This window comes from Typopeltis vanoorti, chromosome 12, assembly GCF_054136105.1.
Source record: "Typopeltis vanoorti isolate ZY-2024b chromosome 12, IOZ_Tvanoo_1.0, whole genome shotgun sequence".
NCBI classification, from domain to species: domain Eukaryota; kingdom Metazoa; phylum Arthropoda; class Arachnida; order Uropygi; family Thelyphonidae; genus Typopeltis; species Typopeltis vanoorti.
The window spans coordinates 133,070,711-133,087,852 of record NC_143560.1 but is presented as its reverse complement, the minus strand read 5'-3'; the positions used below and the strand labels follow the sequence as shown (position 1 = coordinate 133,087,852).

General features: G+C 37.7%; 2 protein-coding genes across 3 annotated transcripts in view; one reads left to right on the top strand and one right to left on the bottom strand.

Moving 5' to 3' along the window:
- asf1 (histone chaperone asf1) overlaps positions 1-6,542 on the bottom strand; it is a 65,783-nt gene extending 59,241 nt beyond the window's left edge. Inside the window, exon 1 of the mRNA XM_090401465.1 lies at positions 6,069-6,542. Coding sequence (XP_090257591.1) covers positions 6,069-6,177 — 109 coding nt within the window. The 5' untranslated portion in view covers positions 6,178-6,542. The remainder of the gene's footprint in view (positions 1-6,068) is intronic.
- A 219-nt stretch (positions 6,543-6,761) lies between these two features.
- SH3PX1 (sorting nexin 33-like protein SH3PX1) overlaps positions 6,762-17,142 on the top strand; it is a 434,063-nt gene continuing 423,682 nt past the window's right edge. Inside the window, exon 1 of one of the 2 annotated variants that reach the window (XM_090401212.1) lies at positions 6,762-6,878. In XM_090401212.1, the coding sequence (XP_090257338.1) occupies positions 6,861-6,878 (18 nt within the window). In that variant the 5' untranslated portion in view covers positions 6,762-6,860. Of the gene's footprint in view, positions 6,916-17,142 lie in introns of both variants that reach the window. The other variant, XM_090401213.1, reaches the window with a different exon arrangement.

Here is a 17,142-nt window from a genome sequence, read left to right as displayed (position 1 = left end):
GTTTCAGTCACCCCTATTATGTCGATCTGGTACTTATCCAATTCCTCAGCTAGCTCCATTTCTTTGCCATTCAGGCTTCTTACGTTGATAGTACCGATCTTTAACTCTGGTGATGTTGAGTTGGGGTTGGTTTTCAGATTTGTTCCAGTAGCTGACTTATCGTTGTTCGCCCTGGTTCCCTGGCAGAAACAATGGGGGCCTTGTTTAACCGGGCGACGCCCCAGCCAGCATGAAATTTTGTCATGTTGTACCATCATTTTTTGTTTGGTTTAACCAATAAGAATACAATTTGGTCGGCTAAATCCCAAATTGCCAGCCCATCCTCATTCGTTCAGTATCCAAGTAGATACCCAACAGAGTGCACCACGAGAAGGTGAGGATTGGACATTAGGTCAGAAGCCCTGGTCGGTTCTCCGCATTCCTTTAAAGGCTATGTGGAGGTATCCTCTCAGTTATACAGCTTTGACCCTTTAGCGTTGATATGGCGCTGATATGAAGGCATACAATGGCGTTCAGATTGCCACATTGTATTCTTTCATAAATAAAATTTCATAAATAAAAGCAGTTTTATTCAGTGTACCGTTTGTGAGATGTATGCTTTGAGGAGAGCGGTTGGAGTCTGGTTAGACAAAGATAGTGGAGTGAATGTGTGCAGAAAGTGTAAGGAATGCGAGGATTTAAAGTGTGTTTCAGGTCGTGAGAGTCAGAATGTAGAAAATAGTGATATTTGCGAGGTAGTACCAGATAGCTATGAGAGCGGCATTGAAAGTGAGAATGAAGGTAAAAATACAGAACGAATGAATGGATTAACGGATAATAAAATTGATGAGACAGATGGAATGAGAGAGATTGCATGGTTCCATGGAGCAATACATAGAACTAATCGGTAGCTGGAGCGTTGGCAAAAATGTTTATGAGCGTACCAACTGATAAACAGCAAAAGTATAAGAAAAATAAGAGTATGATCGTGAGTGTGAACAAAATGAAAGAGCGAGTGTTGTATGGAGATTGTTTAGTAAGAGGTGTGATAGATGAGAATTTGACAAAATCGTATCAACCTGGCACGAACATTAAGGATATGTGTCTATTAGAGCACAAAAGCAGAGAGTGAAAGAATTGATAGTAGTAGCCGGAACAAATGATTTGAAAGGAGACAAAATGGCTTTGAGAGAGGATTTGAAGGAATTACTTGAGGTAGCAAAAGAGAAGAGTGAGGGAGTTAGAATGGTGAGTCTGTTGCCGTGGTATGACATTGAAGAGAACAGAAGGAGGGCCATAGTTGCTAATGACTTTATGCGCGGATTATGCAGGAGGAGTGGTGTAGAATTTGGATGTGTGGAGTGAGTTCAATGGGCGAAAGAATTTATATAAGATTGATGGTTTGCATTTGAATGGATTTGGTGTACGGAGCCTTGAAAAGGTGTTGTTGAATAAAGTGCAAGTGCAGAATCAAGGAAACTAGTTATTAAGGGGGGGGGGGGGATGTGTGTGTAATATGCCCGAGCGAGTACGAAGGACAACAAATCAGAATGGGATAGTTAGTATAAGACATCAAAATAGGGATGGGACAAATGGGCTTTGTAATTCATGTATACTAATGCCAGAAGTATTAAAGAAGGAAGAATTTTTGGCCTTGGTTGGCTCTTACAGGCCACAAGTTATTGGCATTAGTGAAACATGGCTGACAAAAGATGATATTGCTAGTGGGATTGAATGCGAGGGGTATAGTGTGTTCAGGAGGGACAGAGAGAGAGAGAATAAAATGGGGGGGGGGGGAGTGTTATTGATGATAGCTGATGAGCTGCAGCCAAGGAGAATAGAAGTTGAACTGCAGGATAGAGAGAAGAGCACATTTGAGGCTAGCAAAACAAAATATAATTGGGTATTGCTATAGACCAGGTAATGAAATAGTTGGTGTATTATACATCACACCTCCAGGGAGTCCAAAGACTCATCGATGGAGGGCATCAACTCTACAACTCTTCGTCCCACTACTCCACCAACCTTCATCATCTACCAACAATGCCATCTACCGCCGACTACCACCACTAGCGCTTTCACAGACAATCACAAACATTCATGCCCATGGCAGGATTCGAACCCGCAGCCTTTTGGCTGGCGAGTTCCACTCGGCCAACCAAGCCGGCAAAATATGCATAAGCAAATAGAAGAAATGAGTGGGAAGAGGGTAATTATTATGGGAGATTTCAACTATGGTAACATTCATTGGAAGGAGGAAAGGACATACATGGGAGGAAGGAATTGGATTTTATGCAGTTATTAAGGGATAACTATCTGCGACAGCACGTAATGGAAAATACTAGGAGTCAGAGAGTGCTTGACCTAGTAACTGCATCTGAGAATTTGGTTGTAACAAATACGACCTTGTCACCACCAACTGTTGAGAATGATAATCGCCATTGTTGAGAATGATAATAGGGTCTTGACTTGGGAGGTGGCTAAAGGTGGATAATTTACAATTAAGACAGAGTACATGTGGAATTATTGGGCTGGTAAGTATGACAAGCTTAGGAGTATGATTGGTTCAGTGCCATGGCATGTAAAACTGCAAAGGCTGGATGTTGATAGTGCATGGGAGGCAGTTAACAAGTGTTTGAATGAGGCAATGGCTGACTGTATATTTAGAGTCCGAATAATAAATCAAGTAGGGGTTAAATGGATGAATAACACCATTAAGCTTGAGCTGCAAAAAAAGAAACAACTGTGGAGGGAATTTAAGGAGAAAGGTGACCGGCAGGCACATCATTGGTATAAAGCGCAGGCCAGAAGGATAGTTCTGGCCTGCGCTTTATACCATGTCATACCACTCTTTAGCCATGCAGGCTAAAGAGAATCCCAAAGAGTTTTTTCGATATGTTGCAAGTAAAAGAAAAAATGTATACGGCAGAATGATTTTAAAGAATGCCAATGGTAAGGAGGTAACCGAATCAGTTGATATAGTGGAATTACTGAGCGAGCACTTTGCAAGAGTATATCATCCAGGTGGTGACATTGCAGGAATGAAAGAACCAACAGTTTATACGGGAATTGTGGTGAATGAAGTGGAGGTGAATAGTCTATTAAAAAACCTCAATGTCAATACATTTGTGGGATTGGATGATATACCAGCTTGTGTCGTACGTGAAACGGCTAAAGAATTGTCAGTGCCATTGACCATTTTGTTTGAGTCTCGGATCTGGGTTAGTGCCAAGGGGGTGGAAAGAGGGGAAAATAATTCCACTGCATAAAGGAGGTTCCAAGACTGCTGTTGTAAATTACCGACCAATCAGCATATCAGGAATCGTTGTGAAGGTCTTGGAGAAAATATTAACAGGAAAATACAGGATTTTATAGATGAAAATGGGATACTGTATGGGGGATAGCATGGTTTTGTGAAGGGTAGATCATGCCTCAGTAACTTGCTCATGTTTTGTAGCACAGTGACGGCTGAACTGGATAAGGGTAATGGGTTTACAGTGATTCTACCGGACCTTGCTAAGGCCTTTGACAAGATACCACATGGAATTCTAATCAGTACACTGCAGCATATGGGAATGGATAGGAGGGTAGTTGATGGAGAGATATCAGAGTGGTTTATTTAGGAGTAGTGTCCGAAAGAAAGCCTTTGATTAGTCGTGTGCCACAGGGTTCTGTTCTTGAACCACTACTGTTCAATTTGTTCATTAACGATACTGTGAAGGATCAGAGAGGAACTGTTCATTTGTTTGCTGATGATGCAAAGTTGGGTAGAGCAATAGTGAGTGCACAGGATGATTTGGATAGTTTGGAGGACTGGGCTAAGGAGAATGGATGTAAATTTAATGTAGCAAAATGTAAGGTAATGCGCTTTGGGGTGAAAAGATTAGCAGCAATATATCACATTGGTGGAACTGTAGTCCAGGAGATTGATGAGGCCAGGGATTTGGGAGTGTTGGTGGATAGGGAGTTAAAGTTCAGGGGGCACATCACAAAAGTGGATAAATCAACTCATCAAATCACTTGGTTGCTGAAAAATACTTTAACAAGCAGAGACAAACAGGTTATTGTTCCTCTGTATCAAGCCTTGATAAGACCCCATCTAGACTACTGTACCCAGATATGGGCACCAGAGTTTCTTATGGATGAGGAGGAGAGGATCCAGATACGAATGACCAAGATGATAGCCAGTCTATGGAATGAACCTTATGAGAACAGGTTGAAGATTTGTGGGTTGCAGAAATCAGTTGATAGACGGAAAAGGGGTGATATGATTGAAACATTCAAATTACTGAAGGGTTTCTATAAGATTAATTCAGAAGATATTTTTGAGGACTGGTGGCAGGAGGACTAGGGATCATACATGGAAGCTGGGCAAGAGTGTGGTTAGCAAGGGTGTTAGAGCCAGGTTTTTTACTTGGAGAGTGGTAAATGAGTGGAATAAGCTGCTAGTCTGTTGTTGGTGCCATGACCGTAAATGAGTTCAAGGCGAAGTATGATAGATATTGTGTGAATGTCGAATAGCTGTTCTAACATGATGTTAGGGCCTCCCCCTCGATGAGTCTATGGACTCCTTCGAGTTGCCCGTAATAATAATAATAATTGTTTGGTCAAGATCTCTGGATTCTCTGTGCAACTTCCTAATCCCAAACAATGCAGATGAGAAGATGTGTGTGGATTAGGCCCGATGTGGACCCATCAAAAGATTTATGATGAGGGATATATTATATGTGAAAAGAAACTAAATTCTTGTTTTAATCCTTACCCAACCATAGTTAGCATGTAAAGAAAAAGATTAGTCTGCTAAGTACATTAACTTTATATCAATTGCCTTAGTATCTTATAATGTATAGTACACTTCTTTTCAGATGTGTAGATTGCCATGCATCATGGAAAGAATCATTACCACTGGTTTTGACCATCCATGATGGCCTAAGCTAGTCTGGAAAGTGAGTGACCTTCCCCAAATGCATAGTGCATAACGAATTTTCTTGCATTATGGGATACTTAGGCAAATAATGTGAAGTGGGCCTCTATACCAAGTTGTGAAGATACTTCACATGAAAACTATTTGCTCTCACTTGGGTTAGGAGTACAATAAGATAATTTCTTGTTGACTATAATATACTTTAAGTTTCTCTGATACAGGGTATTTTAATAATATGGTGATACATAATTTCACCACGTGTACATAAAGAATATGTCAGTACTGCTGACCAACTAACTCACCTTCAGATGAAATGCACCAGTAAAGGTTCTTCACATCCCAGACAGGATTCAAACTTAGGTGTTTCCAACCAAAGGGTTTTATTAAAACTGACTAGGCTACAGAGACTCTCAAGAAACTAGAAGGCTTTTTATGTTAAGACTAATGAAACACAACCATCAGGTGCATGAGGAAAGCATAACTTATTTTGACATGCTGCAAGTATCTTGAGTTTGGTCTTTTTACAATGTTTTAACTATAGGGCTACCTCATCAATACCCTTATTAACTTTGTCTTACTATACAATGTGAAAGTTGGCTATAAGATGAGAAAAGGCTACTGTCTTTTGAGATGAAGTGCTACAAGAAACTTCAAGATACCATATACTCACTGTACATGTGACAAAAACAAGGTTATAAGGAAAATCAGCTCCATCACCTTTCTCACAGGAAAATATCAACAAAATGTGTCGAAAACAGCTCTGGCAGCTGGGTTACATGACATGATCTGAGAATTAAACTAAAATGACCTAAAAAATGAAAATTTTTCGTTCTCCACTCTGTTAAGATCCCAGGGAAGAAACAACAAGAGAAACTATGTCAAGCCTGTCACCTTTAGCATGTCCTAATGGTAAGGAAAAGAAAATGTTTCAAAAATGCTGATAATTTTATTACAAGCATATATAGCATTAACGCGCGGAAACTCCATTCTTTGGATATACAACTTGTTATATTTAAAATTCACGTTTAAATGTTTAACGAATATGTACAAAATTCCATGAATAACATTTACTAACAAATGTTCACGTAAACTTATGATTAGTATCTTAGACTATGAAAACGTCAGCGAGTTAATGAGAATGTTTCGTCAGTTTTAAAATGCTTACCTTCCTTAAGATCCTCGATGCATTCGAATGTTATTTCAAACTGAAATGGGTTAAAAAATGGTGATGGATTATCTAGAACAACAACGTTACACACATGTACCTTTGCCATTTAAAATGTTCTAGATTATTCTCCTTCTGCCTTAATTTCAGAAATAAAAGGAATTGTAAGATGAATTTCTGTTAAATAAAATTTATATATTCTTTATAAACAGATATAAAAAGTACATTTAAAATCACTGGGCAAGAGAAGACGAATTACACAAATCATACGGATAGCTATTCCTGCAACGTTGTCAATCAAGCATTTAGTACTTGTTTGATGATTTCACATGCTTCAATTGTGATGAAAAACTCCGCGTTCTATGTAATGAAATTAACTGTTTAGCATGAACAACTTTATACAAATTATTTCTCAAGACTACAAGAACGATCTATCATCACCGCTACCGATACTCAAAGGCGCTCAAAAGTATTTGGCGGGAGTTCGTAATCTTGTCTAATTAAGTTGTATACCTAACCGCAGCGCCATCTGGCAGCAAAAATAAAAATTATAACATATAAATATATATTTTTGATGCTGGGATGAAATGATAATAGTGAAATTATATTAACAATAAAAATTCCTTAGTAACTTTAATATAAATTAATGTATACATATGGCTTATTGCAACAGTTTTTGCTTATATTTAATAAATTGTCAATTTTGGGTTTCATTTACACTTTATATTTACTTAATATCAAGCAACGAAGTACAGATTACTTATCGTTTCCTATCAGATTACTTGTAACAATATGGCGGAGGGTGTTAAGGTATGCGCAATTTTCGGTGTACTGATGTAGTCTAATTGTATGTGTTAAAATTTTACTCACTATTAATAAACACTTCATTTTATGTTGTTTGGTGTGTGTAGGTTATTTTTTCTTTATATTGTTGTATACCTTCTTGAAAAGATTGAACATCCAATCTACAAATGTAGAATACTGTGAGTTATTACATCTTCAGCTGGTTTGTACAGGCTCTTGTCAGATATGTTGTACATTTGTTAGATATTTTCGTTTTCATCATTTATGTTGCATATATACATATACAAGAAATGCCTCGTATTTCAGAAAAATTCTAGTGAAATACCTTTACTAGACAAATACCTTCACCAAAACAAATATATATATATATATATTGACTGTTTGTCTTAAGTGGGCGTGTTTTCTCTGGAAGAAGTTGGTTTCCGTTTGTAGTAAATATGTTGACTGAAACATTTCTGAAAGATGAGATTTGTTTTGTATATACGATAAAAATAACAACATCACGCACCTAAAAGATTGTCAGCATATTGGACAAGTTAATGTACAATCGATCTGAAGATGTGACAAACAGCTATTCCTTTACATTTATGAATAATATTTTCTAGACACAGGTTTGGTGGATGGGAATGATTAATCATCAAACTAGCATAAAACCGTCGAGAAATTTTACAGATGAATTGCGAGACAACTAAGTTTGTTTGTAGATGAGATTTTCTTTTCTGCCTTATACCAGTTTTGTGAAATGGAAACTTTTGTCAAATATATTGAAATATAGAATAAAATCATTAGTTAAGTAAAAGGTGTGATGAATTCATGAGAAATAGTGTTAACATATAAATTTTTAATTTATAATTAAGAGAAAAAAAGTAGTTTAAAATATTGCAGCAAAGCTTGAGAAGGAGCAGAATTATAGTATATAATTATCGTTTTAGACTTTTCCTTTTCAGTGATATTTCAGGAAAAAATAATTTATACATGTACATGGAATCTGAGGACTACTTGCTTCATGCCCAGTACACCACATAGCACAGTCCATCATCAAGATTATATAACCCTGTGCAGTACATTATCTATCACCCAATATGCATTATTTTTGTCTGTTAATTGTGTGTGTGCTCTCTGAGTTGTGTGTTTGTAGGACAAAAACTCCTGCTACCTATACATGAGATAGGCTAACCTAGTCTTTGTTGGTATTAGAAAAATATATGCTTATGTGTATGTAAATGTGTGCAGTGTTGTCGATGTATTGCATGAAGGCAACAATGGCTGAGCTTTATATAATTCCAAGGATTGTATTATTTCAATATTACATAGTTCTTATCACAAACATTGGTTTACTATTCAAATGTTGATTTGCACAGTTTATCTGTATATATATTAAAATTTTATGTCACATAAAAGCTTAGTTATTAAATTTAAGTGCTTTATCTGAAATAATAGAATTTGAAATAAGTTTTTATTTATTAATAAAATTTTTATTGTGACATGACACTGTGATATGAGTACTTATTTTTATATCTATAGAAAGGCATCAGAAAGATATTCTTTGCATATTGAAAAGGAACAGCGGCAATAAAGCTGATTCTGTTTGCTCACACTTGGATAAAGGATTAAACTAAATTTATTATATTCTAACCAAGTGAAAAATAAACTTTAAACATCTTTCTCTAAATCCAGAGTAATTTATTAAAAAAGGGTGGCACACCATTTGGCAACTCCTATATGTGGAGATGACCTGCTAATGCTTCTGCCTGGTATCTCTTCAGTCTCCCACTGAAGAGACTTCAATAAAGGTCGAAACTAGTCTGGGTAGTGGCCCTTCCCTTAATGCATAACATTAGACATATCCGCAAGGAGATGTGTTTTGCATTATAGGAGATACTGAGATAGGAGTGTTGGTAGCTTGCTCCACCTCCACCTTTGCAACGCGTTGCCCTGGTGTTGTACCACCTTACCCCAGTCCTGAAGATACTTTCAGGTGCAAACTTTGTTTGCTCACACTTGGATAAAGGATTAAACTAAATTTATTAAAAAGCTGATTCATATTTCCTTAATTAGTACAGTGAACCCTCATTTGTCTAACCTTCAATTGACCAATGGTTGAATGGGTTAGTGTGTGCAACTGACTTCCGATATAATACCATATAATTGCACATTCAGTTATCTGAGTCTTCAGCCTAGCAAATTGTTCTTCCATTTGATTAGATAGTGAGGGATTTTGTATCACAAATAATTGGTTTCAGAAATGAGTCTTTGACTCCATGAGGTCTTGTTTAATAATAATAAAACCAATAGACTGTAGAAAAAAGGAACCTGTTATGATTTTTGAACAACTGCAAAGGGAAACTGTGCAGGGAAGACTGTTTTGAAACAAAGAGATGGGAGTAATGAAAGAGGAAGTACAAGCAGTTGCTTTGGAATGTCAGGAGCTATACAGTGAAAAGGACTAGTTTTTTAGTTGTAGAGGAGGTTATGGATGTGATGTGCTTAGGCCAAGAGAGGTTAGAGAGAGGTGCAAGGAGAGAAATGTATACATTGAAAAAGGTGAGTGCAGGGATGGTCTTTCTAGTAAAATTATATATGATTGTGTTTTGGTGAGTGCAGGGATGGTCTTTCTAGTAAAAAGGTGAGTGCAGGGATGGTCTTTCTAGTAAAATTATATATGATTGTGTTTTGGTGGCAGGGTTAACCACGTTGACAAGGTTATTCTCACTCCACCAAAATATGGCAAGGAGATCACTGTTTAAGGTATTGATTGCAGAAGATTGTTTAGTTTGGGTAATGAGTACTACAGAGTTTAAAAGATATATTTCGGTGATTACACCACATTTTTTATTATTCAGTTATACAAAATACTGAAATAATAGTTCCCGACAAGTTTCGTAAATCGTAGGATTTACATCTTCAGGGGATAAATAGTATAACTTAAAGTTTAAACAAGAGAATTAATAAATACAAATCATAACCGTCTGGCTATTCATAAACTCAAATAACAGAATGCAGATATAAAACGTTATTGACGTTGAACAATACTGGAAGATGTCACGTGTTCTTGTTCTCGTTCATACAGTCCGAGCTCAGATTGAGGTAGATTTTTTATTAGAGCTCACTTGATGGAGAATTAAACCTTGATTTTTATTGCATTGGGTTGGGTTTTTTAGCATATTAATAGCTTCTTTAAATTTTCTTATATAACTGTCGTTTTCTATGTATGACATCGTTGTTTTTTGCCAGAGTACATTGTGTCCATTGGAAGTAGTATGGAAAGCAAGACCCGTTTTTTGTTCTCTTTTATATTGTACGTCTTCTTGGTGTTCAGCCATGCGTATTTCTCCAGATCTTCCTGTCTATCCTACGTAGCAAATCCCGCACGAGCAATGGATTTTGTAGACTCCTGGTTTTTTAAGAGAATGATGAGGTGGTTTTGGTGGATGTAGGAATCTTGAGATTTTTTTCATAGGAAGGAAGGCTACTTTTATGTTGTGCTTGTTCATTTATTTGGCTAGCTTATCTGTAACATTTTTGATATAAGGAAGCGAGATTGCGTTTTTGTAATCCTGTTTTATTGTGTTGTTAGTTGGAGGCATTTTAAGGATTCTCTTGATGGTTTTTGTTTCATATCCATTCTGTTAGAGGATTTGTGTTAAGTATTTTATTTTAAGTCTACCCTGCAATTACAGAGTTTGTCAAATGAGGAATAAAATACTTTAAAACAAGAGTTTGAGGTTAGTGATAGGTCATTTATAAATATAAGAAACTGTGTGGGTGAAGGTACAAATCCCTGGGCAGATGATAGCTTGTAGTGTGTAGAATAGTTTGGAAATATCTGTTTGCAAGTTGCATGTGAAAGGATAAGTAAGTAAAGATGTGGGTGAATGTACAAATCTCTGGGATATTTCTGCTTTGGTGGGGATATCTGAAGAAAGCTGTCCATCATAACACATACTCAGGGCTTGAAAAATTTTTTTGTGCTTGCTCACCAGTCAGGCAAACATCATTAGTTAGGTATCAACCTTGACTTGCCTGATATAATAGAAGCAAGATGATAACTTGTAGTGTGTAGAATAGTTTGGTGGAAATATCTGTGTTTGAAAGTTCTGTGTGGAGGGGTAAGTAAGTAAAGATGTTTCTTCTTGTTTTTATGTTATTTAATTTATTATAAAAGACAATATGATTGTCTTTTATAATAAAGTGATAAGAGTGGCTGATGAGGGAAAAGCATATTCTGCCATTTTTTGTATTTTACAAAGGCATTTGATAGGGTACCACATGATAAGCTGATATTTAAGTTGCAGCACATGGATTTAGATGTCAGGTTAGTGAACTGGATTTAGCATTTACTATCTGATAGGCTATCTGACAGATGGACACATTGAAAGGATGGAAGGAGGACTTCTCAGAACAGTAAAAAGAAGGTAAAGTTCCTTGAAAAAGAGGGATAGGGTAGACCGTTAATGAGATGGGTTGATGGGGTATGTGTGTGGAGTGACTGGTCTTCAGAGAGTTGAAGCCTCTAGAAAAGCATACAGCAGGACTACATGGCAAGGCCTGGTGTGGTACATCACCAAACATCAGAGTGACTGTACGGCATCTGTGGATGCCCAGTGAACATATGGATGGGTCTGATATGTATCTGAGAGTTATGTAGGGGAGCGATATCAAGGAGGCAGAAGGTTACAAGTGGGGTCCCACAGGGCTCAGTACTGGGACCTGTATTGTTTAACCTTTATATCAATGATATTGTCAGTGGATTGCAAGGGGGATATTCAGTTTCCAGATGTGAAGCTAGGAAGGGTTATTAGTAATAGTGCAGATGTGGCAGCCCTGCAAGAGGATTTGAATAAATTGGACAGATGGGCAAATGAATGGGGGGGGGATATCATATTAATGCAGCTAAATGTGAAGTCTTGAAGTTTGGGGTACATTGATGGGAGGCTGCATACTCCCATCGGAGGAACTGTACTGGAAGAAGTAGGGGAGGCAAGGGAGATGATTGATAGAAACCTGAAATTCAGGTAACATATTGTAAAGGTGGTGAAGGTAACCCAGAGGATTGCTGCCATACTGAGAAGAATGCTGACCTGCAGAGATAAGAGTTGTATAAAGCCCTGATCACACCATATTTAGACTATTGTTGTCAAATTTGATTCCCGGGATTTGAAGGAAATAAATTAACTGTAGAAAGAGTGCAGAGGCAGATAATAAAGATGCTTTCAGGACTGTACTATGTTAGTTATGAGGATCGACCGAGAGAATGTGGACTTTAGAGTTTGGTAGATAGAAGGAGGGGTGATATGATTGAGACTTTTAAACTGTTGAGAGATAGTTACAGGGTTGACACTGGGGGAGTTCTTTTGTTTGCTGGAACAGGGGAAAGGAGTGAGCACAAGAGGCCATTCGTGGAAGTTATGAAAGAAACTTTGCATGGAGGGCGGTTGAACCATGGACTGCATTGTCTGATAGAGTGGTGAGAGCATGAATGGTCAGTGAGTTTGAGCTGTATGATATTTTGTTTTCTAGGATGGGCCTCTCACAATGGTGGCCTGAATCATAATAATAGCATGTTCATTTTATAAGCTTTTTAATGTTATGGATAATTTTTATCTTGTGTAACTATATGAGTGTTGAAGCAAACATGTTAACTATTTGTATATTAGTGTGTTTATCAGTATGAGACATGAAGGACTCATGCCTTTTATCAGTGATACATGACAATTTATTATATAATAATGATACATCATTTACAAACACACTTTTTTAGTTCTAACAAAGTATGAAATAGTATATCTTGAATCATTTTCACAAGAAATTCAATTTTTTCTCTGCCATTGTAAACAAATGATGAGGGTGAAAACATTCAAAATCAATATAAAAAGTCAAGAGAATAAAATCCTTATGTCTACACATATTTGGCTACATCAGTGAGTTTGCTGAGTTCTGATTAGCTTGGAAAACAAGGCTAATGATATCACATGACATGGTGGCAACTGAGAAAACATTCGAAAAACATTAGGTTACATTTATACAATCGATATAAAGAAATTGCATATAGGATGTTCTAAAATTAATTGTACACTTTCAAATATTTATTTCCCAGTAACAAGATTTCATATGAACATGTAGTCTAAACCACTCATGTTGATATTGAGGGTAATAAACACATCTAGAGATAATAAATACTAACTAAATGTGGTGTTATAGAAGGCTGTTGAGGATATCATATGCACTGAAAGGCGTACAAATGAATGGTGTTAGAAAAGATTAGTAGAACTTTAAGGCTCCTTAAGGATATTGAGGAGCTTTAACATGCTTTTGCTTGTTATTAAATACTTTAAATTCAGTATAACTGTATTACAATCAAGTGTTTTTTAATTTAGGTACTTTACTACATATTATAGCATGTTTCCTCAGGAATATAAAGATTTTTAACATGTTGAATACATATATAATATACATAATAATACTGTTGCTGTTAGTAGTGCCAGATCATGCCTGTACAGAGTGAGTATAGCACTTTCCAAGCATTCTTGGAATAGGGTCAGAAGACTCCCACTGTGCTAGTTATCAGCATAAGTACTTTCACCTCTGCTGTATATCCCTGCTCTCTAAGTTTCCAGCATTGTGTCAGCCATGAAAGATAAAATAAATGTTAGTGTTGCTGGGTTATTAAAAAAAATAATATATATGTACAGCTAAAAAAAATCAAAATTTCAATACAAATATTAATGATGTGCAAACACCACTTGCAGGCATCAGAATCCAATCTGTTGTTCCTAACTGAATCCCAAAACTGTTCTCCTCTGTAAGGTGTGTCAGCCTGAGAGAAAATCCATGGTTGCCTAGTATACAATTCATCATCATCATCAGTGTTCTGTCTCTTGACAGGTCCAATGGTATAACTCAGCAGATTCTCTTCTCCCAATTTCCTCTGTCTCTTGCTTCCTCCTTCATTTCCTGATATCTTCTTGTTCCCATTATATCATCAAGCATCGTTAGTCGTCTTCTTCCTCTTGGTCACTTTCCTTCAATTTTCCCTTCTATCATTCTTTTCAGTTTCAATGTCCTATCTAGTTATGCTTTCTTCTTCTTATGGTCTTTAGTAAATTCCTTTCTTCTTCAACTCTTTGTAATACTTCTTCATTGGTGATTTTTTCAGTCCACTTTATTTTCTCCATTCTTCTCCATAACCACATTTCAGATGCCTCCAACATTTTAGCTTCTTTCTTCCTAATTGTCCATGTTTCTGACCCATATAAGGTCATACTCCAAATATAGCACTTAATTAGATTTTTATTCATTTTATTAATAAACAAATTTTTCTTGCTATAAAAGGCATATTTTCTTTTGTTAATTCTTTCTTTTATTTCCATGTCACATTTTCCATTTTCTTGAGTATACAATTACATTCATTTAATTCTGTTCCTGTTAATCAGATCAGTTCCACTAACCCTGCTACAGTATCATGAATGATGCATTTTACAAGGAGGGTGAAACGTGTACTTTTGTCAGATTGGACATTCCTTTCCAAATGTTATTAAATCTGGCATCCCCTCTATGCAGTCTGCTCTGGCTCAAACTTTCCTTGTCTCACTGTATAGCTCTCCTTTATGCTGCCTTTATTGCACTCCTGATTCAGAGAGCCATGCTGAATTTGTTTATTTATCTCTGAAAGTTGATTTCATACAGTCTACCTACCCAAACTGTGAAAATATCTACCTTAGAGGATTCATTGTTCATAACTTGCACTGACTCCACTTCCTAACTTCATATATCAAGTTGAAAGCCAAATTATTTGTTATTGCTCATGATCAGAGCTGGAAACATTTTTGTGCTGTCTCACCAGTCAAGCAAATATTTCACTTCTCAGGTGTGTCAGCCTGAGAGGAAATCCATGGTTGCCTAATATATAGTCACTTGTTCAATTAATTCTGTTCCTGTTAATCAGTCTCTTATGATGTGGAAGATATTCTTCCTTCCAGAAAGTCTATGTTTTTTTTTTATCCCACCAAACAGGCAAACCAGCCAGAAGAATACATAGCTTTCAGAAAACACATTGGCTACCCTTAGTTGCTTATGCCATAAACTCAGTTAACAACAATGGCAATCCTAATCCCAGGGAAGTCATAAGTTTTTGTTAATGCTGTGATTAATTTTTGCCCTGTGTAACTGGCAATGTTGATCATATGTACTATACATGGTGTCCCTAAATTCATGGCCCAAACATGAGAGGATGGTAGTACACACCAAAACACCAATATTTGTTATAGAATATGCCCCAAACACAGTGAGGAGTTGGAAATGAAGGACAGACACAGGTTTCCAGAGTGACATTTATTGGAGATCATTACAACAAATGCTCAAACGTCCCCCACCAGTGGTAATACACACGGCACAACGACTGAGTAGTGATTGGCATACCTGCTCATAAACACCGGGCTTGCTGCGCACATTGCCGGCTGTGATGGACAGTTGGGCTACCAGATCCTCTGCGGACTGCATGGGCATCTCGTACATGACACTCTTCAAATGTCCCCACAGAAAGAAATCAAGACATGAAAGATCGGGCGATCTGTGAGGCCACGGGAAGAGACCACTACGCCCAATCCATCGGTTCCCAAATGTGGCATTAAGATGCTGACGCACGTTCATGCTGGAACCACATGTGGAAGCGGATGGAGACTTGAACATCCTGAAGCAATTCCCGCAAAACCTGTTGCAAAAAAATATGGGACATTTGCCCATCGAGGCGGTCCAGCAGTAGGTAGGGTCCAATTAAGTAGTCATGCATGATCCCCACCCCAGACATTGATGGCAAACCGTTGCTGGTTTGACTGTGGACATAGACCATGGGGGTTCTGGGCCTCCCACAAATGCGCATTATGGACATTGACTATGCCTTCACCTGAGAAGTTGATTCATCCATAAATAGCACATGAGCGGGGAATCGGGCTGTATGATACTTTGCTGCAGGAACCACTGGGCGAAATCCATGTGCAGGGGATAATCAACAGCTGTCAATGCCTGCACTTGCTGCAAGTGATAGGGGTGTAGCCCTTCTTTATGCAGTATTAGCCAGACACTTCCAATGCACACCCAGTCTCCGGGCGGGCAGATCGTGTGCTTGTACCTGGGTTATCTGTCACCATACACAAGATGTCCTTGTGTTCTGACTGTCCGTGCTCATCCGGCATCATGTCGGCTGATGTGGAATGATTGCCTCACACAGCTGATGGTACAGTCGCTCCAACATTTTATGATCAGGCACACAGCGCATAGGATATCGCTCACGGTACAGTCTGCTCTTCTACCATTGCCTTCAGCTACGCCATACATCAGGTGCATATCAGCTTTCTCTGCATTCGTAAACTGCTCCATCTCGTGTCCGGTCGACACTGAGATACCGGGGTTTGGCCGATCCAGCGCTTTAAAACCATGCCGCCTCGTCTGCAACCCCTACCGGCACTGTGCTGAGTTTTGCGGCCGCATATTCTATGACAAATATTGGTGGTTTCAGTGTGTACTACCATCCCCTCACGTTTGGGCCGTGAATTCAGGGACACCCTGTATATGTAAATCACCATTAACTACTTATACAGTAGTGTAGTTATCAGTGTGGCATGCAAAGATGAAAGTCGTATATCTTTTCAGTGATACACAACCATAAGCAATGAACAGGTTCATTCAGTTCATAAAATATAACACAGAATATGTAATTGGTGTATATACGTAGTGCTAACCAAAAAACGTTCAGGGAATTTTATCATAAAAAAAAAAATAAAATTACTCATAGTTTCCACTATCTCCTTTGAAGTAGGCCCTTTGGGTATGTATATAGTGATCGGGAGGTTTTTCTATGATTTCATGCATCCCTGTAAAGACCTCAAGTGTGACTGTTGAGCACCTCCTGCAATTCTGCTTTGATCTCCTCAATCATATCAGAACACTCTTTCAGGCAGAATTTCATTTTGAGGAAAAAGTCACAGGGGACAAAGTTAGGTGAATGGGAGAGGGTGACTGTTGTGTTTTTGGAAGCCAGGAACTGTCTTTCATGAGTCGTTGTTTCATAGGTCATTGTTCTTCCATACTTGTCTGGACATTTGGATATCAAAAAAAAATCAACATTGACTTGACATTTCTGTGAACTTGATGTACTTTTTTTTTTTTTTTTGAAAATGAAACCCACTAAATGCTTTGGTGGGTTTCGTTTTTTTTTAGGTTGAAGCAAAATTGGATGCAAATTCTTTGTTCCTTAAAATCCACCATTTCAGTT